The sequence below is a fragment of the Capsicum annuum genome, chromosome 7, assembly GCF_002878395.1.
Source record: "Capsicum annuum cultivar UCD-10X-F1 chromosome 7, UCD10Xv1.1, whole genome shotgun sequence".
Taxonomy (NCBI): domain Eukaryota; kingdom Viridiplantae; phylum Streptophyta; class Magnoliopsida; order Solanales; family Solanaceae; genus Capsicum; species Capsicum annuum.
Window position 1 is genome coordinate 61,192,005 of NC_061117.1, and position 25,387 is coordinate 61,217,391.

Sequence of the window (25,387 nt, forward strand, 5' to 3'; positions counted from 1 at the left end):
TGTGCAGTCTATCTATAGCATTTATAGTGTTGCTGGAAATTGTACAAAGCAGTGAGCATTGTATGCCTTTGTATAATTTGTGTGGCATTGTCCTTTGTAATTCTGAGAGAATAATAAAGGTTGGGAACTTGTTTCCTGTACATTGTTGAGTGCTTTACGTTTCTGCAAACTTAGTCTATTATACTTAGACTGAGCAGTGTGTGTGGCTGAAGTTGTGCAGTGTGGTGCGACTGCCAAGCAGTGGTGTTCGAAAAAGAAAACACCCCTGTCTCAGTATCCATGTAGTGAAAGCTTGGATTTGTGTCTTCTAGACATGCACGTGAAGGATCTTAAAAAAAAAAGGTTTTTGACCAAGGGGTGTGATCTGGTGTTCAATGAAGTTGAGGAGAGCCATAAGGTTTCAGGTTCAAATGCCAAGGCAATAATCATTAGATTATTTCTTCCCATATGCCTAAGCCTTGATGACAGAGTTACTCAGTACTTGCACTTGCACTGGTGAGAGTTGTAGGTATCCAGTGGAATAGTTGGGGTGCACCTAAGCTGGCCCGCACACCACTGACTTAAAAAAAGGAAAAAACAGGAAGGCTTATAACTTAAAACAAGTAGTTCACACAATTCAATGGTTACATCACTGGTTATCACAATATTTTCTAATTGTGTATTCTTACAGGTTAGAAGTGTTTGGTACCTCTCCAAATAAAAGGAGCTCGTGCAATGGAACATGGTAGAAATGTTCAATCCAATTTGTTTTTGGGGGGTGTGCGGGGTTGGGTAGGGGAAGGGATTACAAGGTGGTGAATCAAACCGTCACCAATGAGGTGAAAGTTCAAGTAGCTAACCAACTGACCTACTAAGATTCCAATCCAATTTTAAAGGAGGTTTTGCAATGGAACATATGAACTTTGTGATTAAGACGCTGGCTGTGTCAATCAAGAACATTCTTTCTTGGTCAGTAAAGATAAAATTTACTGATAAAGTAGCACAATCTCTGTGCTGAAATTCTACAGCCATAATAAAGTATACAATCATATGCTCTTAGTTTGAGAAAGGAGCTGATAAAGTCTATAATATTATCCGGATTTCTCTAAGTTCTTGGTTACACCAGAAGTAAAGCAGTAGATTTCAGTTAAATTTATCTTGCTCGACTGGTTTTTTTTTGCTCTCCTAGCATCTCCAGATTCTCTCTTCCCAAATTGTCCACCACACTGTCGTCCAAATTCAAGGTGGGTGGCTTGATATACTACTGCAGACCTTCGCCACCACCTTCTCTTTTCCAGCTAGATAACAACTCCCTGGGGGATTCCTGGCATGTTTCACTTGATGTGCAATAACATGTGTCATAACTGGTAACCACTCGGAAAATGTAGGAAGATGTGCATGTTTCCTTCGCTTACTTTTTCACACAAAAACATCTGTTAGAGTTTTGCAGTCCCTTTTACCTGAAGGCTGTCAATGTGAGGCAGGGCTCATCTGATGCTATCACTAAAAACAAGCTGCTTTAAATGTAGCCCTTGACTTGCAAATGATTTTCCTAGGCCAACCTGTTGGATTTTTTCTATCAGTAGATTCTTGTAGCATGATTGACCGTTACTTACCCTTCCTATGCTATCATCCATCCATATTATGTTTTCTTCAGAGCTGGTTCCCTGACATACTGCAAATTTTCAAGCGTATCTTTAGCTTAATAATAATAGAATATTTCAATAGATATCAAGGAACAAGGATTTAATCGATTCTTTTCTACATTTGGTAGGTGTTAGAATATGAGTAGGAATAAGAATATTATATAGAATCCTAGTTGGAAAAGGAGTCTAATGTAGCTATAAATAGGGTTTCAATGTAATAGTTTAGATAGACAATTCAATAATATTTTCTTCAATATTTCTCACATGGTATCAGAGCATCGTGAGAAACATTTAGAAAATTTAGTCAGATTCCGACGACTGTTCAATTCCGGTGACTGTACAATCGATTGTGTCATCTTCTGATTTGTGAGTGTCGTGCGAAAACCAATACTACCACGAGACTTTCAGAATTTTCCGGTGACATCATTTTTTTTAGATTCTGGCAGCAGATTTCCAGAATATTTTTGGCTACAAAATTCTGATTTCACAATGTCTTTTGGATATGATACTTTTGGCTTAAAAAATACGGGAATTGAAAGTTCAATCCCTATGATCACTTTCGAACCCTTAATGAGGAAATCAGAAAATCAAATGTCCCAGTCCATGAAGAATCGCTGAGGGGGAGGTCGTTTTGGAAGATCTCGACCTAGGTGTAGTTATTGTAAAAGGCTTGGACATACTCGTGAAGGATACTATTCCCGACCTAAGTGTAGTTACTGAAATACGCTTGGACATACTCGTGGGATATGCTATTCTTTGCATGGTCGACCACCTAAAAATGCTCATGTTGCTCAGTCTAACACCATAGGTAATTAATGGGTGTATTCATTTGAAAAGAATTATAATGAGTATCTTCAGTATCAAGCAAGTAAGCAGATATCTCTACCAGTAGTCTCAACTGCACAATCTCCTACCTTTGGATCATAGGGTGTGGACTCTGGTGTTTCTGGTGATGAATCACTTCTACCAAATATTGTTTATTCACACTCTTCCAACTATCACTTTAGCCAATGGTAACTAAACCAAAGCAAAAAGAGTTGGACAAGCTACTCCACTGTCCTCTAACACTTTACACTCTATTCTTTATGTCCCTCGTTGTCCATTTAATCTTGCATCACTCATGACCTAAATTGTGGCATAGTATTTCTTGAGGACTCTTTTATCATGCATGACCGTAGACGGGACAAGTAATTGGTGTAGGATATGAATCACAAGGCCTTTACTACCTTACCTCTTCTAACTCCTCCATAGCATGTCCAATTACGAATTCTCCGGACATAATTCACAAACGTTTAGGACATCCTAGTTTGTTCAAACTACAAAAAATGGTATCTAGTTGTCTAGTCTACCCGTATTAGATTGTGAGTCGTGCCAACTTGGGAAACACACTCGAACTACCTTTCAACGTAGTACTAAGAATCGTGCAAAATCTATCTTTTCCCTCGTTCATTTTGATATTGGGGTCCATGTAGAATCAGTTCTACCTTAGAGTTTCGTTATTTTGTTTAGCTGCATTGATGATTATTCAAGATATACCTGAATTTTCTTAATGAAAGATCGCTCGGAATTGTTTCCTATATTCAAGAGTTATTGTGCTGAAATACAAAATCAATTCAGTGTCTCTATTCGTACCTTTCGTAGTGAATAATGCCTTAGAATGTCCTCCCAATTTCAGCAATTTATGACTCATCAAGGAATTATTCATCAAACTTCTTTCTTGTATATCCCGCAACAGAATAGAATAGCATAAAGGAAGAATAGACACCTTATCGAGACTGGTCAAACTCTTCTCATTCAGTCCCATGTTCCGTCGCGTTTTTGGGGCGATGTAGTTATCGCATCTTGCTATTTAATTACTTGGACGCCCCCATCTTTCGTTCAAAATCAAATTCCCTATTCAGTATTGTTTCCTCAGTCACTCTCTTCTCTCTTCCCCCTCGTGTCTTTGGGAGTACGTGTTTTGTTCATAACTTCACCTAGGAAAAGATAAATTAACCCCTCGTGCTTGCTAATGTGTCTTTCTTGGTTATTCTCGTGTACAAAAGGGATATTGTTGCTACTCACACGATCTTTGTCGGTACTTTATGTTAGCTGATGTCATATTCTTTGAGTCTCAACCTTAGCTTACATCTTCTTATCCTGATCATCCTAACGTCTGAGGTTTTACCTATATTGATTTTCGAGGATTCTACCGTAAGTTCTACATCTCCATCCATAGTGTCACCTGTTTTACCTGCACAAACTTTTGAGAAATCGACAATGCCTTCTACAACTCCGTCTATAGTGCCATCACTCCTGACTTATCATCGTCGTCCATGTACAACATTAGGCTCATATGATTCTCGCCCTGCATCTACTACAGACTTACCTCCTCCGATTGCACTTCTATGTGGTCCACTCGTAATACTAGTCGTCATTATACTCATTTACATTATCATCGTCTGTTATCACCCCATTATGCCTTCATATCATCTTTGTCCTCTATCTCCATTCCTAAGTCCACAAAAGAAACACTTTCTCATCCAGGGTGGCGCAACAACAGGCTATGATTGACAAAATGTCTGCTTTACATATGAGTGGTACTTGGGAGCTTGTTCCTCTCTCTTCGGGTAAATCAATCGTTGGTTGTCATTGGGTTCGGACGGTCAAATTGATCGACGTAAGACTCGCCTTGTTGGTAAGGGGTACTTTTAGATATTTGGGCTTGATTATAAAGATACTTTCCCGTGGCTAAAATAGCATATGTTTATCTTTTTTTATCTATTACTGTTGTTCGACATTTATCTCTTTTCCAGTTGGATATTAAAAATGCTTTTCTTCATGGTGACCTTAAGGGATGAAGTTTATATGGAGCAAACACCTGGTTTTGTTGCTCAGGAGGAGTCTAGTTTGGTTTGTCGATTGCGTCGATCACTTTATGGTCTAAAATAATCTCCTCGAGCTTGGTTCGTTAAGTTCAGTGCAGTAATTCAGAAGTTTGGCGTGATTCATGATGAAGCAGATCACTCTATGTTTTATCGACATTCTTCTCCAAATCTATGTATTTATTTGGTGGTTTATGTTGATGACATCGTCATCACTAGCAATGATTAAGATGGTATCATTAGTTTGAAGCAACACCTCTTTCAGCATTTCCAGACTGAAAACCTCGACAAATTTTGAAGTATTTTTTAGGTATTGAAGTTGCTCAGTCCAGATCAGGTATTGTTATTTCGCAACACAATTATGACTTAGACATGCTTGAGAAAACAGGAATGATGGGTTGTAAACCTGTTGACACCCCTATGGATCCGAATACTAAACTCTTGCCAGGACAGGGGGAGTCACTTGATGATCCTGGGTGATATAGGCGTGTAGTTGGTAAGTTGAATTATCTCCCAGACCTGACATTTCCTATCATGTGGGTGTTGTAAATCAATTTATGGATTCTCTTTGTGATAGTCATTGGGATGCAGTTGTTCGCATTGTGCGATATATTAAGTCAGCCCCAGGTAAAGAACTACTCTTCGAGGTCATGAGCAGATCGTTGGATATACAAATGCTGATGGGGCAGGATCACCTTGTGATAGACATGCTACATTCGGATATTGTGTTTTAGTAGGAGGTAATTTAGTATCTTGAAAAAGTAAGAAACAGAGTGTGTTTGCTTGATCTAGTGCAGAAGTAGAATATCGAGCAATGGCGCTAGCAACTTGTGAGCTAGTTTGGATCAAACAGTTGTTGAGAGAGTTAAAATTTGAAGAAATTAGTGAAATAGAACTTGTGTGTGACAACCTAGCGACTTTTCATATCGCATTAAATTCGTTATTTTATGAGAGGACTAAAAACACATTGAGATTGATTGCCATTTTGTGAGAGAGAAGATGCTTTCCAGAAATATTGTTACAAAGTTTGTGAAATCGAGTGATCAATTAGCAGGTATTTTCACCAAATCCCTCACTGATCCTCGTATTACTTACATTTGTAATAAGCTTGGTACATATAACTTGTATGCACTAGCTTGAGGGGAAGTGTTAGAATATGAGTAGAATAGGAATATTATATAGAATCCTAGTTGGAAAAGGAGTGTAGTGTAGTGTCTATAAATAGGATCTCAATGTAACAATTTAGATACACAATTCAATAATATTTTATTCGTTACATTTGTAACAAGCTTGGTACATATGACTTGTATGCACCAACTTGATCGGAGAGTGTTAGAATATGCGTAAGAATAGAAATATTATATAGAATTCTAGTTGAATAGGAGTCTAATGCAGTGTCTATATATAGGATCTCAATGCAATAATTTAGATACGCAATTCAATAATATTTTCTCCATTATTTCTCACAGTATGCTATGAGTCAAAATGAATATTTAGAAAACACCAGGCCCTTGGGAAGTTAATGAGTATGAGTCAGCGAACAACAACAACAACAACAACAAACCTAGTGTATTCCCACCAGTGTTGTAAAAGGCGAGCGCCTCGTCGCCAATGGCGAATGGCGAGGCGAGGCTATGTCGCCTCTTCAGTTCGTGGTGTTGCAAAAATGAAAAGGCAACGCCTTTGTGAGAAAGGCGACATGGCAAGGCGAGGCGAGACGACGACAATGGCGTTGGCTTTTAATTTTTTTTTTTTTTAAAATTAGGGTTTTAGGTATATAAGCTAATTTTAGGGCTTATTTACACATTTTAACTCTACCAACTTACTAATTGGTGACTGAGGCTGCTATCTTCATCTCACAAGTTTGATTCCGGCAACGTACTCTGGCGACTTCCGCTACTCCGGTAAGCAGTGATTTCTATTTTTTTTCTTCTTCCTTCTTCTTCTTAATCCAGCGATTGGACTTGTATTTTGGTGTTGTTTTTTTTTTCTTCCTCTTTTTATCTTCTTCTATTTTCCTACCGGCGTCACTGTATCTGTACCATGAACTCGTCTGATAAGACATACTGTTACAGTGTTACTGTAACAGTAACCAGTGTCCACTGTCCAGTAAGCTCTTAATTCTTATTATGTAATTTTTTTTAATAATTTATGTAGAATTAACATATTATGATGGTAATATACTAATTAAATTGTTTGATCATTGACAACTTTTAATTTCAATGGGGTCTCAATCTACTAGTAGCAAACAAAAGGACATAGGATGGAATTATGGTACGCAAGGACCAACAAAAGATGTGGTGATATGTAATTTTTGTCGACATACTATAGATGATGGTATTACTCGAATCAAACAACACTTGATAGGTGGAAACAAAAATGTAAGGATATGTCAAACTTGTCTGGCAAACATTAGGGATGAAGTAAAGGCATTTGTTGATAGCAAAGCCGCAACAAATCAAAAGAATCAAAGATATATACCATCATATAATATTGTTGATGATGATGATGACATGAATGAACCTGAGGAAATGATGCCTCTCTCCAAATATCAAAAAATGTCTTCGAGTGGTAGTGTATCATCCTCGGCACATGTGACGAAAGGTCCTATGGATAGGTTTTATCTACAAAAGCCACAACATAACACTGGCTTTGAAAAGACGGGAGTAGGAGGAGGACGAGGAATTAATAACACAAAAAAGATCTTAAGGGAGTGGGCGGTAAATGCTTTCGCGGTATGGATGTATGATGCGGGCCTCCCATTCAATTGTGTTAATTATGATTCATTTACTAACTTCATAGAAGCAGTAGGACAACATTGCCCGGGAATTGAGCCACCTACCTATCATGAAGTGAGAGTTTCTCAATTAAAAAAGGAAGTAAAGAAAGTTGATGAACTTGTTGAGAAGCATAATGTGCAATGGCAAAAGTATGGTTGTTCCATTATGATGGATAAATGGACAGCTCGTAATGGAAAAATGATCATTAATATTTTGGTCAATTGTCCGATAGGGAGCTTCTTTCTTTGTTCTGTTGATGCTAGCAATGAGTCCACCACTGGCACTAAGATGTACAGCTTGTTTGAGAAGACAATTGAGGATATTGGACCGGAAAATGTTATACAAGTTGTAACTGATAATGCCTGTGTGAATGTAAAAGCGGGGGAGCTTATGAGGGCTGTGTACCCACATATCTACTGGACTCCATGTGCTGCTCATTGCATCAATTTGATGTTGCAAGACACATTCAAGATTAATCCATATGCCTCAGGTAATACTTAACACCTTTTTTTTTTAGTTATTACTTATTACTAAAGTCTGAATATTTATTAAGCTAATAATTGATATAATGTCTTTTATAGTTTTTAAAAAGGCCACAAAGGTGGTTTCTTACATAAGTCAAAGGCCGTTGTTGTTGAACTTGATGAGTCAATTCACCAATGAGAAAAATTTGGTGAAACCGGCTAAGACAAGATTCGCAACGGCCTTTTTGACTTTGGAGGCTATGTACAAACAAAGGAAGAATTTGAGAACCTTTATCATCTCCAATGAATTGAGTTCTAGTAAATTTGCAAAGGAAGTTTTGGGGAAAGAAGTTTCCGCGATTCTTTATTTTGCATATTTTTGGAATGATGTAGTCAAGGCTCTTAAAGTTTTGTGGTCCTTTGGTCTCGTTCCTTCGCTTGGTGGATGGGGAAAAAAGACCCCCAATGGGCTATATGCTTGAAGCAATGGATAAGGCGAAAAAAACTATTCAACGGGGGTTTGATGGAGTTTCGAGGCATTATGAGAAAGTTCTCGAAATAATTGATTCAAGGTGGACTGACCAACTCAAGCGACCGTTGCACTCCGCCGAGTATATTTTGAATCCGAGATTGTACTTTAAATCAATGATGAATGAGGAGAAAATTACTAAAGTGTGGGAGAGTTACTATACTTGTGTTGACGCGATGGTCCCCGATCGTTCCACATAAGATTTACTAGCTGAGCTTGCTAAGTACAAGAGTGCGGATGGATTGTTTGGTTCTGGTTAAGCTGTTAGAGCCAGAGACACAAGATCACCGGTTTAGTGAATATTGAATTGGTTTAGGTATCTTTATTTTAAAGCACCTTAAGTTATTGACTTTTTTATATTGGTTAACCTTCAATTTTTTTCTATAGTTGAGTGGTGGTCCCTATTTGGCAGCGGAACTCCAAATTTGCAAAGATTTGTCATGAGAGTTCTGAGTTTAACTTGTAGTGCATCTGGATAGGAGCAGAACTGGAGTGTCTTTGAACATGTGAGAACGAGTTATTATATTCAACTTTTTATATTAAAGCGATTATTATTCGAATCTAATTAGTAACTACTTTATTATGTACAAATTCATTCTAAGAAGAGAAATAGGCTTGAGTTATTGCGTCTCCATGATCTATTGTACGTTAAGTACAATAGAACATTGGCACGTCACTATGATATTCGCGATACCATTGATCCTATTATCTTGGAAAATATTGAAGATGCTAATGAATGGTTACTTGTTGGCCCCGAAGATCAAGAAGATGAACTGGTGTATGAGGAAGGTGATCTTAATTGGGGCACTGTTGCTATGGCAGCTGGAGCAGACGAAGATAATATCTATGGTCTTAGGAGAAACTCAAGGTCAAGGTCATTTGACAAGGGAAAAGCGGCAAGTTCAAGCCAGACTCGGCCCCTAGTTGATGAAGAAGCCGAAGAGGAAGAATATGAGGGGCAATATAATGAAATGCATGTCAGAATTGAAGATTATGCAAATCTTGAAGAAGAATAAACTTGTTTTATGGATATTGAATTGTTGAGTCATTTAAGTTCTAGACTTCTAGTATCTATCTACTATTTATTTTTAATTCTTGACTTGAAATATTTCCTAATATTAAGTGTTATTGAAATTTTGATCATTTATATATTATTTTAATTTTTTATATTAATTGTCGCCGTACATTCAAAAGGCGCTCGCCTCGCCGGGTGGCGAGGTGGGGCCTTGTCGCCTTTCGCCGTCCAAAACACTGATTCCCACAAAGTGGGGTTTGGGGAGGGTAAAATGTACGCAGTCCATAGCGCTATCTCTGAAGAAGTAGAGAGGTTGTTTCCGATAGACCCACGGTTCAAGAGAGTCATCCTAATTTCAAAATGTAGCTAAAATTAAAAAATTATTATCTTGGACGGGAATTAAACCTAGCCATTTCTCATTCCAAATGGGAGTTGAGGAGGTCATTTTGTAGATTTCATGTGTGGTGTTATACAAGTTCCTTTAATGATATGGCTGAAGGTAGTGAAATGCTAATGTAAAGTACATAAATCCAAGGCAAGTTGCAAGGATCAACAACCTCAACTTTTTTGATAAGCTAAAGTTTTGACAACCTTTTCAGTTAGCAGTTGCAGCTGCAGCTGAGTAACTTGTTGGTATTCTATCCTTGAAAAGATTTTGTGAATAAACTTTTAGGCATGGGTTATATTCTATTTCACAATTCTTCCCCTTACCTCTCTTGAGAACGTTTTCAGAGCCCTAGTCCTACCGTTGCTTTGGGAGCCTATGGTTTCATATTCTATTTCACTCTTTGATGGAGTTCTTTTCATTTCCCCTCACGATACTACTTCCATATTTCCCACCAAGAGTATTTAGGCTTGCAAGTTGGTTCGTGCTAGCAAGCAGCAACTATAGGGAATCTTATTTGGGCCTTCACCTTGAGCAATCCAATTTGTCCTTTTTTTAAGATAATGATAGTATCCGGGCTAATGTGCTTGTGCCTCAATTATTATACTGAGCACCTGGATAACTCTACCCATTAAGACTTAGACAAATGAAAAAAATCAACGAGTACTTTTTTCTATGCTCGAACTTGGCCTCTGGCCTCCAAGATTTGCACCTATTTGATGACCACTAGGCCACATCTTAGGTGTTAATAATTCAAATTATCCTTTGTAGTCTCAAGGATTCGAGGTTATAGTAACTTATCCAGACAAGATATAGAGACAATCAATCATCTCTTTTTGCACTGTAATTGGACAACTCAGTTATGGAAGATATTCATTAACTTGAAAGGTATTGTGTGGGATATGCAATAAAGAATACTCAAAGTTCTAGAATGCTGCAAAAATATGGTATCTCTTCTAGTCAACCACAATAACATGCCTAGTGACATCCCACAAGTTGGGTCTAGGGAGGGCAGGGAGGGTAGTGTGTACGCGGATCGTACCACTACCTCGTGGAGGTACCTCTCTTAGTCACTAGCCAACAAGAAATTAGAGATGCTTTGAAGATAAGTCTAGTAACATCCAAAAGCTGAAAACGAAATGCTTAGTCCTTTAATTTTTTTGTGTAAACAAGAGTTTTTAGAATATCGTGAATATCTTTTTGATGTTTTAGGGTCCTCATGAGAAGACTAAGGATTAGGAGTTTGTTCCTTTATGTTGAGTGTCCCACATCGAAAAATGGATGGACCAATTGGTCCTCTTATATAGACTTGATCAATCCTCTCTGTATAAGCTAGGTTTTGAGATTGAGCTAGGCCCAAGATCCATTTCTTAACCATGGTATTAGAGCCACCCATCACCCTCCGTGCTCACCGTGCCTGGTATGGTGATATCGGTATGGCAGTGTTCTGTTGGGGCTAACAATGTTTAGAGCACAACCGTCCAAGCACCTAGCACCTGACTTGAAAAAGCTACCTAGAAAAGAGCCTACCTCCACAAGTGGAGTGAATGCTACCCAGAGTGGATCCGTCGAGGACGACAGATGCGGAGCGTGGTGGTTTGTTATGCTCCATTGCAATGTCCCACATTGGTACTACAAAATGCTGATGTGAGCTATTTATAGCTTTGGGCTCTCCCACCGTAATAGCTAACTTTTGGTTATGGTTCTCCCAAGGTTGTAATAGTGTCCACACTCTAGTTAATAGGGTCTGGGCGTGCGGTGAGTGTTGAGAGTCCCACATCGGAAAAGGGTATGGGCACAATTGGTCTCCTTATATAGATTTAGGCATTCATTTCCTCATGATCCAGCTTTTGGGGTTGAGTTAGATCCAAGATTCATTTCCTTGCACTTTCACTTGTAAGGGAAACTAAACACCCTTTGTGTACTTCACTAAATATACAAATATGTTACCTTCTCAAGAAAGGTTCAAGATTAGTAGCCGCGTCATCTGTTGAGGGAAGTTGGAATATTATCAAGTGGCTTTTAGCTCCTCTTATGTGAAAGCTATTTCCTCGTCTAGGAAGCAATCCTCAAACTCATGTTCCTCCTTGAAAGGGTGCAAGGTGGTCTGATATTGCCCTTCCTTTTTGGTTACATTTGTGATATCAAATTCAGGCAGAAGCAGTAACTATCTTGTGGTCCTTCCCGTTATGTTGCAGGTTTCTCGAACAAATACTTTTGTTATAGGTCCATGGAAGCTATTAAATGTGTTTCATGTACATTCCATGTCAGAATCAAATAGGATTTTCATCATCTCTTCGTCGCATTGCTGTTATGAAGAAACACATGCTTGAAATCCTCCACTTTCATTATTAGCCTTAATGCTTTGTTATATTTTTTTAAAAAGTTATAATTTGTCGTAGGGTTTGTATGATATTTCACTGCTGAGTGATTTCATTCTTTAGGATGGTGATACTAAAAACTACCTAGAATCCGAAAACAACAACACAAACTAAAGAGAAGAAGATGAGATGAGGTAGAATAAGCTAACACATATTCGGATTTCAACAAAAAAGAAGAGACAATGCATTAAAGTAAATGGATAACTAGTGAGCCATACACCAACACCAATGTGTAGCACCAAGGTGTATATCAAACACCACAACACCAATGATGGATAACACCACACTCTTAGGTGGACACAAAGGGATCAATGACCTCAAGCACCCACCTTTCTTGCTAAAATGTCAACACAAGGTTAACCCTAGTTTCAATGTCTTTTCCAAGACCTACAAACTACAATATGAGAGTATCACTCAACAATTCCTCAAAACTAGTGAAAATAGAAGTTAAAATGTCTATTTATACTATTGCAAGATAATGACTAAAATGCCCTTAATGAGGGCTTAAGAAGGGCGCCTCTTGAGTGTGGACTTATGGAGTGTAAATTCCATCTTGCCCTTAATGAATATGTGTCTATGTGATGTAAGGATGTAGTGCATTCAAAGCTCTTCTTCACATATCAATATGTACCCTCCCTTGGCCGTTTGTGTGACACTCTCACACGCCTTCATTTGCATGAACAAGGCTGGCTTGAACATGTTGTAACTCCTTGGCTTGGATTCGTGTGAAAGGCCTTGAGGGCTTGACACTTGTATCAGATGGAACAACGTAGCTATGACTTCCAAGTTTTCTTTGTTTTTTTACATTGAGGAATTTTAGGTAGTTAAAAGAGAAAAAACATAAAAGCATCATTGAAGTTGTTCCGAATTTTTAAAAAGTACACTTAAGTTTTCGGGCATCCTATTACCCTCTTAAACAATTTTGAAATGATATTAATACATCTTTTTGTAATCAATCCCAATTTCTAAAAAGTAGGTGATAAACACGCGCCAATCACTGATTTACACGTGTAATTTATTTATAATTTTTTTTATTTTCTATATATTTTTCTCTTCTTGTTTTTTCTCTCTCTTATTTTTTGACTCTCTTTTCTCTCTTTTACCCAATCCCATCCCTCCACGTACCCCTCCAATTCTCCTTCAATCAATAGCCTCACCCCTCAATCCACACAAATTCTTTTTCTCAACTAATCTCTTCTCCTTCCAATGTCCAAAGCTTCCATAATCAACATTTAAACTTGAAAATAATAATCACTCCATCTTGTTTGTGCCATTATAATTGTAGTGGGTTTAGAAATCTAAATTGGTCATAATTTTTTGAATTTATTTGATTAGTTATTTTTTATCCTCTAGTGTCATACAAAAATCAATGATTTTTATAATTCTTTATGATTTCTTTTACTAAAATTTCGTTAAATTTTTAACTCACTTTAACATTGATTTCTTCCACCATTATAATTCAGTAATCCGACGAAATTCCATCACTTTTTTGATCGTTAGAAAATACCTTCTCGCCAGAAAAAATGGTGGCTAACATACCTTCTCCTTTTTACCCTTTTTTAAATCTCTTTATCATTTTTATCGAAAAATAAACATCGACCGTGATAATATCCACCACCATCCCATTAACGGAGAAGAAGAGGAAGGAAAAAATAAGACCCCATTAATGAAGAAGAAACGAAGGAGACACAAAAGAAAAAAATAGTAAAATAGAAAAAGAAAAAAGTGGAAAACATAGCACATGACATTTTTCAATTTGTTGGTGCAATGATTTTTTTCCCCTCACGCGCCTCTCCTTCTCTTGTGTGTTAAAATAAATAGGCTGAAAATGGGTCAAAAGGGATTAATTTTAGTGGTTTTAACTAGTTTTGTGGGGTAATTGGATGCCTGCAAAATTTAAGTGTGATTTTGAAAATCTGGGACAACTTCAATGGTGAATTATGTCTTTTCTCTAGTTAAAAATAGTTGTCTTTTGATACTTCTTTGTTAGCTATCCAGTGTCCTGTAATTTGCTTCTTACATCTCTTGACTATTTCTTGACCCCTTGGAGAAAACTGAAGGCAATACTATATTGAACTGTCGTAACAATTTTCTCTTTCCAATTTTTTAGCTAGTTACGGAAAGTTAACTGTAGTAGTTGCACCTTTTAATACACATCTGATATACTGTTGCTGACCATTGTTTTTCCTCTTACTTTTTGGTTATGTATTTTCCTTTTGGAACTTAATCTCGATTGAAATTTCAGGTGCTGGATTGTGACAACGCAAACACGCTTGATCTCATGAAATACATATTGAGTTACGCGAGTAAATCCACTGTTTCTTCAGAAAAAAACACTCTCTATAGCAGGGAACTTATAGAATCATCTTGCCGGAATCTTCTGCGTGAGTTGGTTGAAGTGAGCTGCGGAGCTTCAGCAGTGAACCTGCCTCCTGCAGAGCAATATCACTTCTCAGGTAGATATGGACAAACACCAACACCTATTAGACAAAATATTGTAATGAAGAGAGGCGACTGGATATGCCAAAAGTATGTACAATGTCTTGTTCTGGCCTTTCTTGTTTCTAAAATTCTTGTTATTGGTTTGTAGTCTGTTACTGTTTCAGCTTTGTGCCCCATATTTTTTAGGAGACAAGCGCAACCCCCTTTATAGTGGCCCTTCATTTTCTTTAGTGAATTCCGTTAGGACATGAAACAACATTATACTCTCCTATTAATATATACATTAAAAAATATTCATGCATAAAAAGTGTATCATGAGGAGACCAGGGAAATTCCACTTCCAGTTGTCCATCATTTTCTTGACGAAGTCCGTTAGGACATGAAAAAACAGTATATTCTCCTATTAAAAGGTTTCCAATTTGCTTGAAGATGATCTTAAGACTATTATATATAGTAAACTCATTTCTCTTTCTTGTTATTTGTTCCTCTCCTTTATACTGTATCGTCTTGTTTTCCATAAGTGTGGGAATACACTGGGTTTGTTGTTGTTATCTTGTTTTCCATGAGCAAAGAAATCTGCTGATTTAGTTTACTGCATCAAGTAATCTTATGGATGTGTTGATAGTACCTAACATAGTCCTGTCTAGAATTTGGAGATACTTGTGTGTGTGGGGTGGGTTGGGTGGGTGGGGGGATGCTGCTGTTTTTCTTTGGCGTACATATTATGGTGAAATGAAGTTAGATGGGATTGTTCCCGGAGCAGAAGTGGAAGGGGTGCAAGCATTTCGGATCAACATTTTCAGTCCGTTGGGGATTAGACAGAAAAGTAGAATATTACTTTCCATTTTTGTTGTCTTTCAAGCTGTTTCTTTCATCTTCTTCTAGCTCTACCAAATAACGGAATGTGCTGACCCCAAAGAAAAATTATTTCTGTCCTCCTTACTCTTTCTCCTTCCCTTATTCTTAAGCTTGTTAATTTGTTGGTTCTTGTACTTGGATAATCTTTAACAGTCCAAAACTGCATGCATATTGAGCAGGTGCAATTTCATGAACTTTGCAAGAAATAGCAAATGCCTTGAATGCGAGGAACCTAGGCCAAGGAGACAACTGACAGGCGGGGAGTGGGAATGCCCTCAGTAAACACCAAGTCTTCTTTTTATGTATTTCAGTCATTAGCTCTTTGCATTTCATTATCATGTAGGATGTGTTTTTAAATTTTTTATTATTGCGTTGATATCACAGATGTTATTTCTTCAATTATGGGAGGAATGTTGTCTGCCTGAGATGCGACTTCAGAGGACCATCTGCGGTTTCACCTAAAACTACTCACTCCAGTGCAGAGGCTGGGTACAATGGGAACTCTGGGCATCCTAATGGAATTGATCTTAAGTTGGCTGAGAATGACGAGAAGGCACAGCGGTGGTTTTCCAAGGTTTCTCAGATCAACAGCGCCTCTGATATGGACAGTGCAGCGGCTGATGAAGACTTTCCTGAAATAATGCCGCTAAGGAAAGGAGAAAATAAATTTGTTGTGAGCACAAGGAAAGCACCCTTGGAAAGGAGGTTGGTCAACATTCAATACAAAAGAAACTTTGGAAACAGTGGGATCCCAGAAGGTAACACTTTGACTGGTGGTGCACATGGTATCCTTGACTCATCAATGAAGCAGAATATGGATCAAATATCTGGAACAAGTTCTAAGGGCAATGCTGCTGACAAAAATAGTGAGTCAGCCATTCACTATAATGGCAAAGGTTCTAACTATGTTCCTTTTGTGCCATTACCAACAGACATGTTTAAGAAAAAGAATCAAACTTCAGTAATGGATGAGGAAGTGAAGGAAGAAGTTGGTGTCTCTCACATTCCTGAGGTTAGTCACCAAACTTGTTCAGCAAGTCTTGGCAATGACCTTGGAAAGTTCATGGAGAACTTGCAGTCTAATTGTCCACTGGGTGAGGATAAAGAGAGAGAACAAGCTAGGTCAGACGGCTGGTCCAAGAAAACTGCAGAGCTGCATGATGTCGAAGACTTACAGAGTGCCATCTCTGGTGATGAATTCCCAGAGATTATGCCAATGCGTAAAGGAGAAAACAGGTTTGTAGTTAGCAAGAAGAAAGATCGTTCTTTGACTTCTCCAATGTACAAAAGGCAAGTGGCCATGGAGCAGGCAAACAAAAGTACCTTTGTCCCATTTGTTCCCTTCCCTCCAGGCTACTTTAAGAAAACAGACTCACAACAGGTAGTTATCACAGATTCTTTCTCTGTGTCTAGGGTTGAAACTTCACCTACATCCAGCAACTCAGATCACTCTAGGTCACCCTTGAATCCTTTTTCCAAAACCTATTGTGAGGAGGCAGATGTTGAGAAGACACAGTTGGATGATCCTGGAAAGTTCACAAATGGCATCACTGCACGGACACCTGATGATCAATTTACAAGTTCAAGGTTTGTAAGTTCAAATTTTTCTGGGCATCAGGAGGTTCCTTGTGATGGAAATTCAGTCAGGACCTCTCTTTCTTCAGATGCTTCCGGCAGTGATAGTAGTGTAAGTAGAAACTCCGTGAAAGTGGATGTATCCCCATCCGAGACTTTGGGAGCAGATTCACCCCAGCTGCTTGGAAACCAGATTGTTGGAAATGGATGGACAGGAAAGAGTTTGGAGGGATCTGCTCTGAAGGAACCAGATCCCTTAGACATGTCTGAAGAAGCCAAAGCTGAGAGGTGGTTCCGACGTGTTGCTCAGATAAAAGACATATCTGAATTGAATCAGATCCCAGATGAAGACTTCCCATCAATTATGCCAATGCGCAAAGGAGTTAACAGGTTTGTGATGAGTAAGCGGAAAACTCCTCTTGAGAGAAGGTTGACATCGACTCAGTACCGGAGAAATCTTCCCATTGTGAGTTCTGATCCCATGAAAAGAGAAAGAGACGATAGTGATAAATGAACCAACAGAGACACCGTGCCAAAGTTCTTGCAAGGCAAATTTTTCTTCGGTTGATTTTCTCAGCGCATTCAAGCTGATAAATCATTATGCACTTACTGTACGTGCAACTTCGCACAGTTGTGGCTTATTCACTGTAACAAATTGCATATACATATATGAATGGAAGCCAACAGGTTGGGTTCTTGGTCTGTCTCTGGTATTCATGGTCTCCAACTTTACCAGTTGTGCCGTTGTTGACTGACTCATGTCTGTATTAATCTTCAAATGCTAGTTCACTCGGGTTGTTTGAATTAACTTATTTTTTTAGTGCTTTTAGCTTTTTAAGTATTTTTTTATTTTTAAAAGTGTTTGGCAAGAATCACTTTACTTTACCTTGAAAAGTAAAAAAAAAAAGTCAAAAGATTGTTACGTACTTTAAGCTGATACTCCCTCCGTCTCATTTTATGTGTTGCTATTTGACTGGACACGAAATTTAAGAAATAAGAGAAGACTTGGTAATGTTTATCAAATTGTCCTTTATAAAAAAAATGTGTTCGTGAGACCCACCAAAGTACGAAAGCTAGGATCTTTTAGAAAACGGATTCCTATTCAAAGAGTGCATAATCACAGTTCGGGCATTATTAAATATGGGACTATAGAAATGCATTCAGTCATCAAAAAAGAGGATTTGATTGAGTATCGAGGAGTCAAGGAATTTCGGTCAAAATACTTCGGTACTTCCTGATACTGTATTTGAAGCAGTTGTTCGAATTTCATTTCACCACCAAGGCATCTTGAAAGTGAGTTGTATTCCATGAATATGATAGGCAAATTTACCCGACTTAGAGGCAATCAAGAAAGCTGCATAAGTTTTTTTTTTAATTAAGTGGGATCAATAAGGGTAAAAGTGGAATTGTATCTTTAAATAGTTACCAAATAAGAAAAAATGACATTTTTTTTTTGAGACAGACAAAAAAGAAAATAATAACACATAAAATGAAACGATGGAGTAGCTTTTAAGCAATTTAAAATAAGTTCATCCAACCACCCCTTAGGTTTTGTTTTACATATTATAGCACATAAGAATTATAGAGTTAACTAGCATCCACTGACAGTGGATACGTTTTTTTTAGACACTTGAGTAACTTATAATAGATAAGGTTTTCAATTAATCTTATATTTTAATATTTAAAAAATAAACAAAGAAAATAGTAGCGTAAGGCAAGGACTTAAAACAAAATATTTCATAGACGAGTTTGTCGTGGATTATGATTTCCCGTTCATTATTTCTTCAACAAAACAAATCACCAACATATACCATTTTTAAGCAATCACTGCTGTTACATGAGCACCTTTTACTAATTTTTTTTAATTTCAGATTTTAGAGGTTTGCAATAAACTTGATTCAATGTACAATTGATTCTCTTTTGTTAAGTATAATAATCACCAAGATATACCATTTTAAGCAATCACTACTGTTCTACATTATCACTCTTTACTATTTTTATTTTTAATTTTTAGATTTTAGAGGTGTGCAGTAAACTTGATTCAATGTACAAGTGATTTTCTGTTGTTAAGTATAATATTAATTTTAAGATAAGAACTGCGAGGATTTGTGCCAAAAAAACAAAACGCTAACACTTTGTTTGGATGGTTGTTACGTATTGCTTTATAATGTATTATATTGTGTTGTTGTTTTGTATCGTACTTTATTATTTTAAGGAATCCAACATTTGAATAGATAGTTGTATCATCTTCTGTCATTACACAATATCACACATCAACAATCTGATGAATAAACCTACAAAAAGAGCAAGGTACGAGGTACAGTTACTATAAAAAGGTAGAATAAGTTAATAAAAAGAAGAGAAGTATAAGTTATAAGTTAATAGTAAGTGTAGATGAAATGAAAAAAAAAAAAAATATAAGGTAACAATTGTTACCCGACCCAAATTAAAAAAAAAAGGATAAATTACACAAATTCCATACTTAAGAGACTATATTATCGAATATCCCCAACTTTTTTAAAATTTACATAAAATCTCATTTTTCAACTTAACTTTTGATACATATCAAGAAAACTCCACATCCTATTTTTACTCCACCATTAACTCATTCAAGATTTTCTTCCCTAAAATATCTCCCTAATTATCAACAATTAGATCATCTTTCTTCCTGATTTTTTCTCTTCCATTAATGCTTAAATCATCTTTATTCCTGATTTTTTCTCCTCCATTAATGCATACAACTTTTTTTTTTCTTCTCCTAAAATCTCTCCCATTTTTTTTTTAAATCTATCGATACATATATAAATTTATTTAGTTATTCATACATGTTTAGATTTTTTAATGGTGAATGATAAATATGATATTATTATATGGGTTTTATGGTGATTCATACGATAGATACATTTTGTATGATTTTAACGGGTGATACATATGATATTAGTAGGTGATACATATTGTATTATGATGATTCATATGGTAGAGATAATTATTGGTCGATTCATATGATATTAATGGGTGATATATATGGTATTATAGTAATTCATATGGTAAATACAATTATTTATTTCAATTATTGGGTGATTCATATATATGGTATTATGGTGATTCATATGGTAGATGCAATTATTTATTGACAATTATTTATTTCAATTATTGGGTGATTCATATGATATTAATGGGTTATATATATGGTATTATGTTGATTCATATGGTAGATACAATTATTTATTTTAATTATTGGGTGATTCATACGTTATTAATGAAAGATAATGGTGTAGTCAGTGTAGGAAACAAAAGTAATAATATTTTAAAAAAAAAGACTAAAAGTAGAATTAAAACATAATTAAAATTAAATCTAAAAAAAGAGACTAAAATTAAAGACGGAAAAAGAGTAAAAAGACCCCAAAAATATATCTTTCATAATTAAAGACGAAAAAGAGAAACATAATTAAAACATCTAAATTAAATCTAAAAAAAGAAAAAAATTAGATATCTTTCCTTAAATAAAAGAATACAATGAATAAAAGAGAATCTATTATTTCCTTAAATAAATATCTTGTTAGTTTCAAATGTATCACTTTTTTTATATGTATCACTATATAACATCTGTATCACCATTTCAAAAAATCAAGAAAAGATGTAATTAACAAAATAATCGGAATTTTATGTAATATCACTTAAAGATTCAGGGATTTATGTAAGTTATCCCTAAAAAAATCTAATTCATCTTCTATTCAGTCATTACCCGATGGCTATGACTTAGGATGCTCACCTAAATAAGATCATCAACGTCAATGACTGGGCAACTTCTATTAGCCACACAACCTACACTCTCACCCCCAAACCGACCCTACAAACCCAGCAAACATTAATCCAATATTAAACTATGCTACTCTGCTTAGGCCACAAGTCTTGAACAGTTTAAAGCACCATAAAATTTTGCATACGATCCAATTCAAACCCATTACATTTCTGCATAGAGAATCGTATATCAACTGGTCAAAATTCGAGGACGCAACCATGGATATTATTGAAAACCTTCAACACATTGTTATGGGGGAATTCTCATGCGGTTGAGCTGAGTTGGAGGAACTCAAGAGCATATTGCCAGCAAGTTCATCCATTTTATTTCAATATTAAATGATTTCTCGAGTAAGGAAAGTTAGGGGCTCTCTTAGACTAGAATTTCTCTAGATCTCCCACTTATCCTCTAACTACATACAAGTCTGTACCAAAACTTAAGAGAACTATCGACAAACATAAAAAACTTAAGAGAACTATCGACAAACATAAAACCTGATGTAAATGTAATAATATAACAAATCCTTAATATATCATAACGGGTTCATATTGCCAATATGAAAACCAACAACTTCTAGAAAGCAGAAGCAGAAGGGCTCCCAGAGATCATAGGTATAAGAGACTAAGGAAGTGTCCATTTGTGCAACTCTTATACAAAAGACATGCATTAGGCTAATGGTAGTCAATGAAGGAATTGACAAAATGTTCATTGAAATTCAATCTTTATTCTATTTAGGAAAAGTTGGATGACAAAAATGTTCAATTAGAATCATTTACTCGATATAGCTTGTGTGATCTTTAACCTGCCTTATTTAAAGACAAGAGCTTTAGCTGCTCCTTAGAGGAGGTTTGCTTTAGAGATTTCTTTTACCAAACTGCTTCACCATTTGTTTTTTTTTTTATGTTGAAACTATCATTAGGTCGCTGCACAATCACCTAGCAAGAGAAAGATAGAAGATGAAAGTTACAAAAATAAGGATGTTGAGACAGCCGTGTCGGCACACTAGGAGTGATAAGATTAGAAATAAGGATTTTAGGAATAAGGTTACAGTGGCCTCCATGGTGGACAAGATAAGGGAAGAAAGTAATGAGGAAATTTGAAGATGTCCAAGTGAAGAGGTGTGAGACGTTGGATATAGTAGGTATGAGGATAGGTAGAGTAGACCAAAAAATTATGGGGAAGATGATTAGATAGGACATGACTCAATGATTAATTGAGGAAATGACCTCAGATAAAAAGGTATGGAGGTCGCACTTTAGGTCATAAGGTTAGTAGGTAGTTAAGCATTGTCTTGCATTTCAACGGGATTAGTCTTGGAGGTAGTATGGGGCACCATGTCTATCTTAGTAATAGCCTTATTCATGTAGTTTCTTGATTTTGTTATATGTTACCATCTATTGTTTATTATGTTTAGGTGATTTCACTATTTTATTGATGTTACTATTTTTTTTTTGTACTACACTACTTTCCTATTAGTTCCATGTTTTCTTCACTATTGTTTTCTCTTTTCACTATTCCTTTCTTCTACTTCACTTGAGTCGAGGGTTTTGTAATGATCCTTCTATTTTTCTTTTTCTTTTTCATGAATTTTCTATAGCTTCTCCAAGCCATTTACGACTCACTGGGACTGGTAGTTTGGTTCTCAGACACTTAGTTTGGCTTTTATGCTAGTTTTCCTTTTTGGAGCTTTGAAAGTTGCGAAATTGGTCTTCGGCCAAAAATTTTGGTAAATAACCTCGTATAAGAATTTTGACTGTTTCATCAGCTCTGAAATATGGATTTTGGGCTAGGGGGACCTTTGGTTCGGCCCGAGGCTTCCAGACTCATTTTGACCAATTGGTTGGTTTTTAGTTAAAATGGAAGGTTGGGTATGGCACGGGATATCGAATTAATCTCGAGTACTCGATTAGAGTCTTTTTAGACTTAGCCTAAATATATAGTACAACAACTGGTGCAAATACATTTGTGTCCCTTTGGTCGCTTAAGTGGAGCCACTTATGACCACTTATGCTGCCAGAGTTGATGTTAGCTCTCACCGCTTAAGTGGGCTCTCCTCTTCTTTTGCAAGACTGCTTATGCGACTTGGGAGCTGCTAATGCAGAGGGGTTGGTAAATAACAACCACTGTTTAGGTGGTGGGTTATTCTCTTATACAATGCCGCTAAGTGGCCAGACCTCCGCTTAAGTAGAGGTAGTTGTATATATACCCTCCACTTCGATTATTTTTCCATTTTTACCCAAAAATCCTTAATTTTTGGACCTTGGAAAAATCTATGGAAACAAACTTTCAAGCTAAACTTAGATGATTTCTTGATCCTTAATTATTTTTCCATTGACAATTCATAAGTTTCAGCCTAAATTTTGATTTAATTCCCTAGTTAAATTGTTATCTTTTCTTTGATTTGTGGGGTTATTTTGGCCTCAAATTTAGGGGATGATTATGCTCAATTTTGAGCACATGATCCTTATACCACGAGGGACATTATTGTTGGTTTAATTTTTAGTTTTTATGAGCGGGCCCTATGGGTGATTTTTAACCTGACGTGTTATTTTGCAATATATGTATCATTCTTTCTATCTTAATAAATAGATTCTTATTCTTGGTAGCTTGACAATAGTTAGAGGCTTCTCGAAAGGGAAATGTTCTAATATAGTGGGTTCGTGACCGGGTTTTCAGCCTCCAGGTAGGTTACAACTTACCTATTCTTAGACTTTGCTCACTTAAGGTATTAGTCTGATAATATGCTAATTATTGGTGGGATAGTGTGGTTCAGACATGCTTCACTTAGGCTTTATGACTTATTTCACTTAATTAGTGGCTATAGGGTAGACAATCGCTACTTAATCCTTAATTTAGGTAGATGTTCCTCTATTAGGACTAGTATAGCTTGTTTTAAACACTATCCCTGGATCCCTTAGTTTAGGTTGGGGAGTTGATTTCCTTAAGTAGGGTTCTTAGGGATTGGTAGGTAGTTTTACCATTCCTTAAAAAGACTACTCCAGGATAGTTCTCTTTCGATGGACTGACTATCGGATTATTTGCCTTATTTCATGTGTTGTTACTATATTTCTATGGAATACAAACCATTTTGTATAAAACATCATTTTCAACTAAAAATGGGATTTTGGAACACTTTAAATGGATTTGATTTTCCTAAAGAAAATTGGATGATTTTCGCACCGATTTGAGTTTGGGCACTTGATACTCTTGATTATCAAGTTCAGACACTTGATACTCTTGATTATCACTTATTTTAGAATCTGTTCGAACTTAGGTAATCACTAAGTTATATTTAAAATTTGGTTTGAGTCTAGTAACGTAAACAATACTATTGTACATATCTCACATTTCATATGGTATTCCTTGGCATTTTTCTACCCTTATTTATTTTCATGCTTAGCTGTACTTAGTATTACTTGTTGTTTGCATCTATCACGCTTATGAGGGTCGGTTGGGTTTATTTATCATTGCTTGTACCTTTTGGGCTTCTAGGGATCCAATTAGGTTACAGTTAGAAGATTGTTTTGCAATTTTTGAGTTTATTTACTTTTTTAGTAATCATACTATCACTTGTACATCTTTTTCCTTAATGCAGACCCTACTATGAATTATCATCATTGATACCATCCTCATATGGAGATGTTGATCGGAGATTAGGGTGACATTTTAGTGTCTGGAGCTGATCCATCTCCTTCTATTTTAGACTAGTCTTATTTTGTATTTCAAATACTATTATGTATACACACATAGACATATATATATATATATATGTGCATGTGTGTGTATTTCAGACTCATGATGGTTTTACCACTTTGAGTGGTAATGGCATGTCAATGATTATCATTCTTTGGGTTTGTAGTGTATTACTGGGAAGAGTGCCAGGCTACCTTTGATTCAGCGTGGCCGATATTTTGCCGAGCTGCTGCTCCAGTTGTTTGATCTCCGTAGCATGCTACTCAACTTTCTGATTCATCCCTGATAGGTCTGCCAAAATCTCCTTAAAATGGCTCTCTTGACTTTCTTGGCCTTTTACTAATTTTGACAACATTGCTTTCATTATAGATTCAGTATCTCATCTATCTGGTGGAACATATTTGCTGGTTTTCTCTTTGTAGTCATCCTTGCATCTCTAATCACCATCTCGTTCTCTGCTCCTGTCTTGGTAACTACCACCATAATAGATCCGACCTTGGTTTCCTTGCTCTTTAGCTCAGAAACCCACCACTTTGTGATCCAAATACTTTTCTTCCTCATCTGCATCAGACTCATAAGCTCTGGAAGTAGATCCTTGTGCCCCCACTACGTTCACCTTTTTAGCTGTCATTGCTGAAAATTATTTTGAAAGCATCCCAAAATCAGTTTTGAGTTGTGGAACCTCTTGTGCTACCGTATCATCATTAGCTCTGTAGTCATTAGCAACTCCAATAGCATATGTACTGGTTCCACTTTCAACCTCCCAAGTATTCCACCTCGGTTAGTGACAGAGATCTCATCTAACATCTCTTGGGCTATATCCCAACGCAGACATATAAGTGCATCTCCAAATATTGTGTCTTCCATGGCCCTAGATCTAACATTTAAGGACCTTAGAATATTTCTAATAGGTTTGAGCCTAGAATCCTGTGATAGGGTACTATGCTCAACTTTTTTTTGAACCAAAACCATGC

At 36.6% G+C, this 25,387-nt stretch overlaps 1 protein-coding gene across 1 annotated transcript in view; it reads left to right on the forward strand.

The window, feature by feature from the left end:
- LOC107877924 (zinc finger protein VAR3, chloroplastic) overlaps window positions 1–17,775 on the forward strand; it is a 28,970-nt gene extending 11,195 nt beyond the window's left edge. The window contains exons 3-5 of the mRNA XM_047393556.1: window positions 14,289–14,572; window positions 15,523–15,621; window positions 15,728–17,775. Coding sequence (XP_047249512.1) covers window positions 14,289–14,572; window positions 15,523–15,621; window positions 15,728–17,432 — 2,088 coding nt within the window. The 3' untranslated portion in view covers window positions 17,433–17,775. The remainder of the gene's footprint in view (window positions 1–14,288; window positions 14,573–15,522; window positions 15,622–15,727) is intronic.
- The last annotated feature ends 7,612 nt before the right edge of the window (window positions 17,776–25,387 follow it).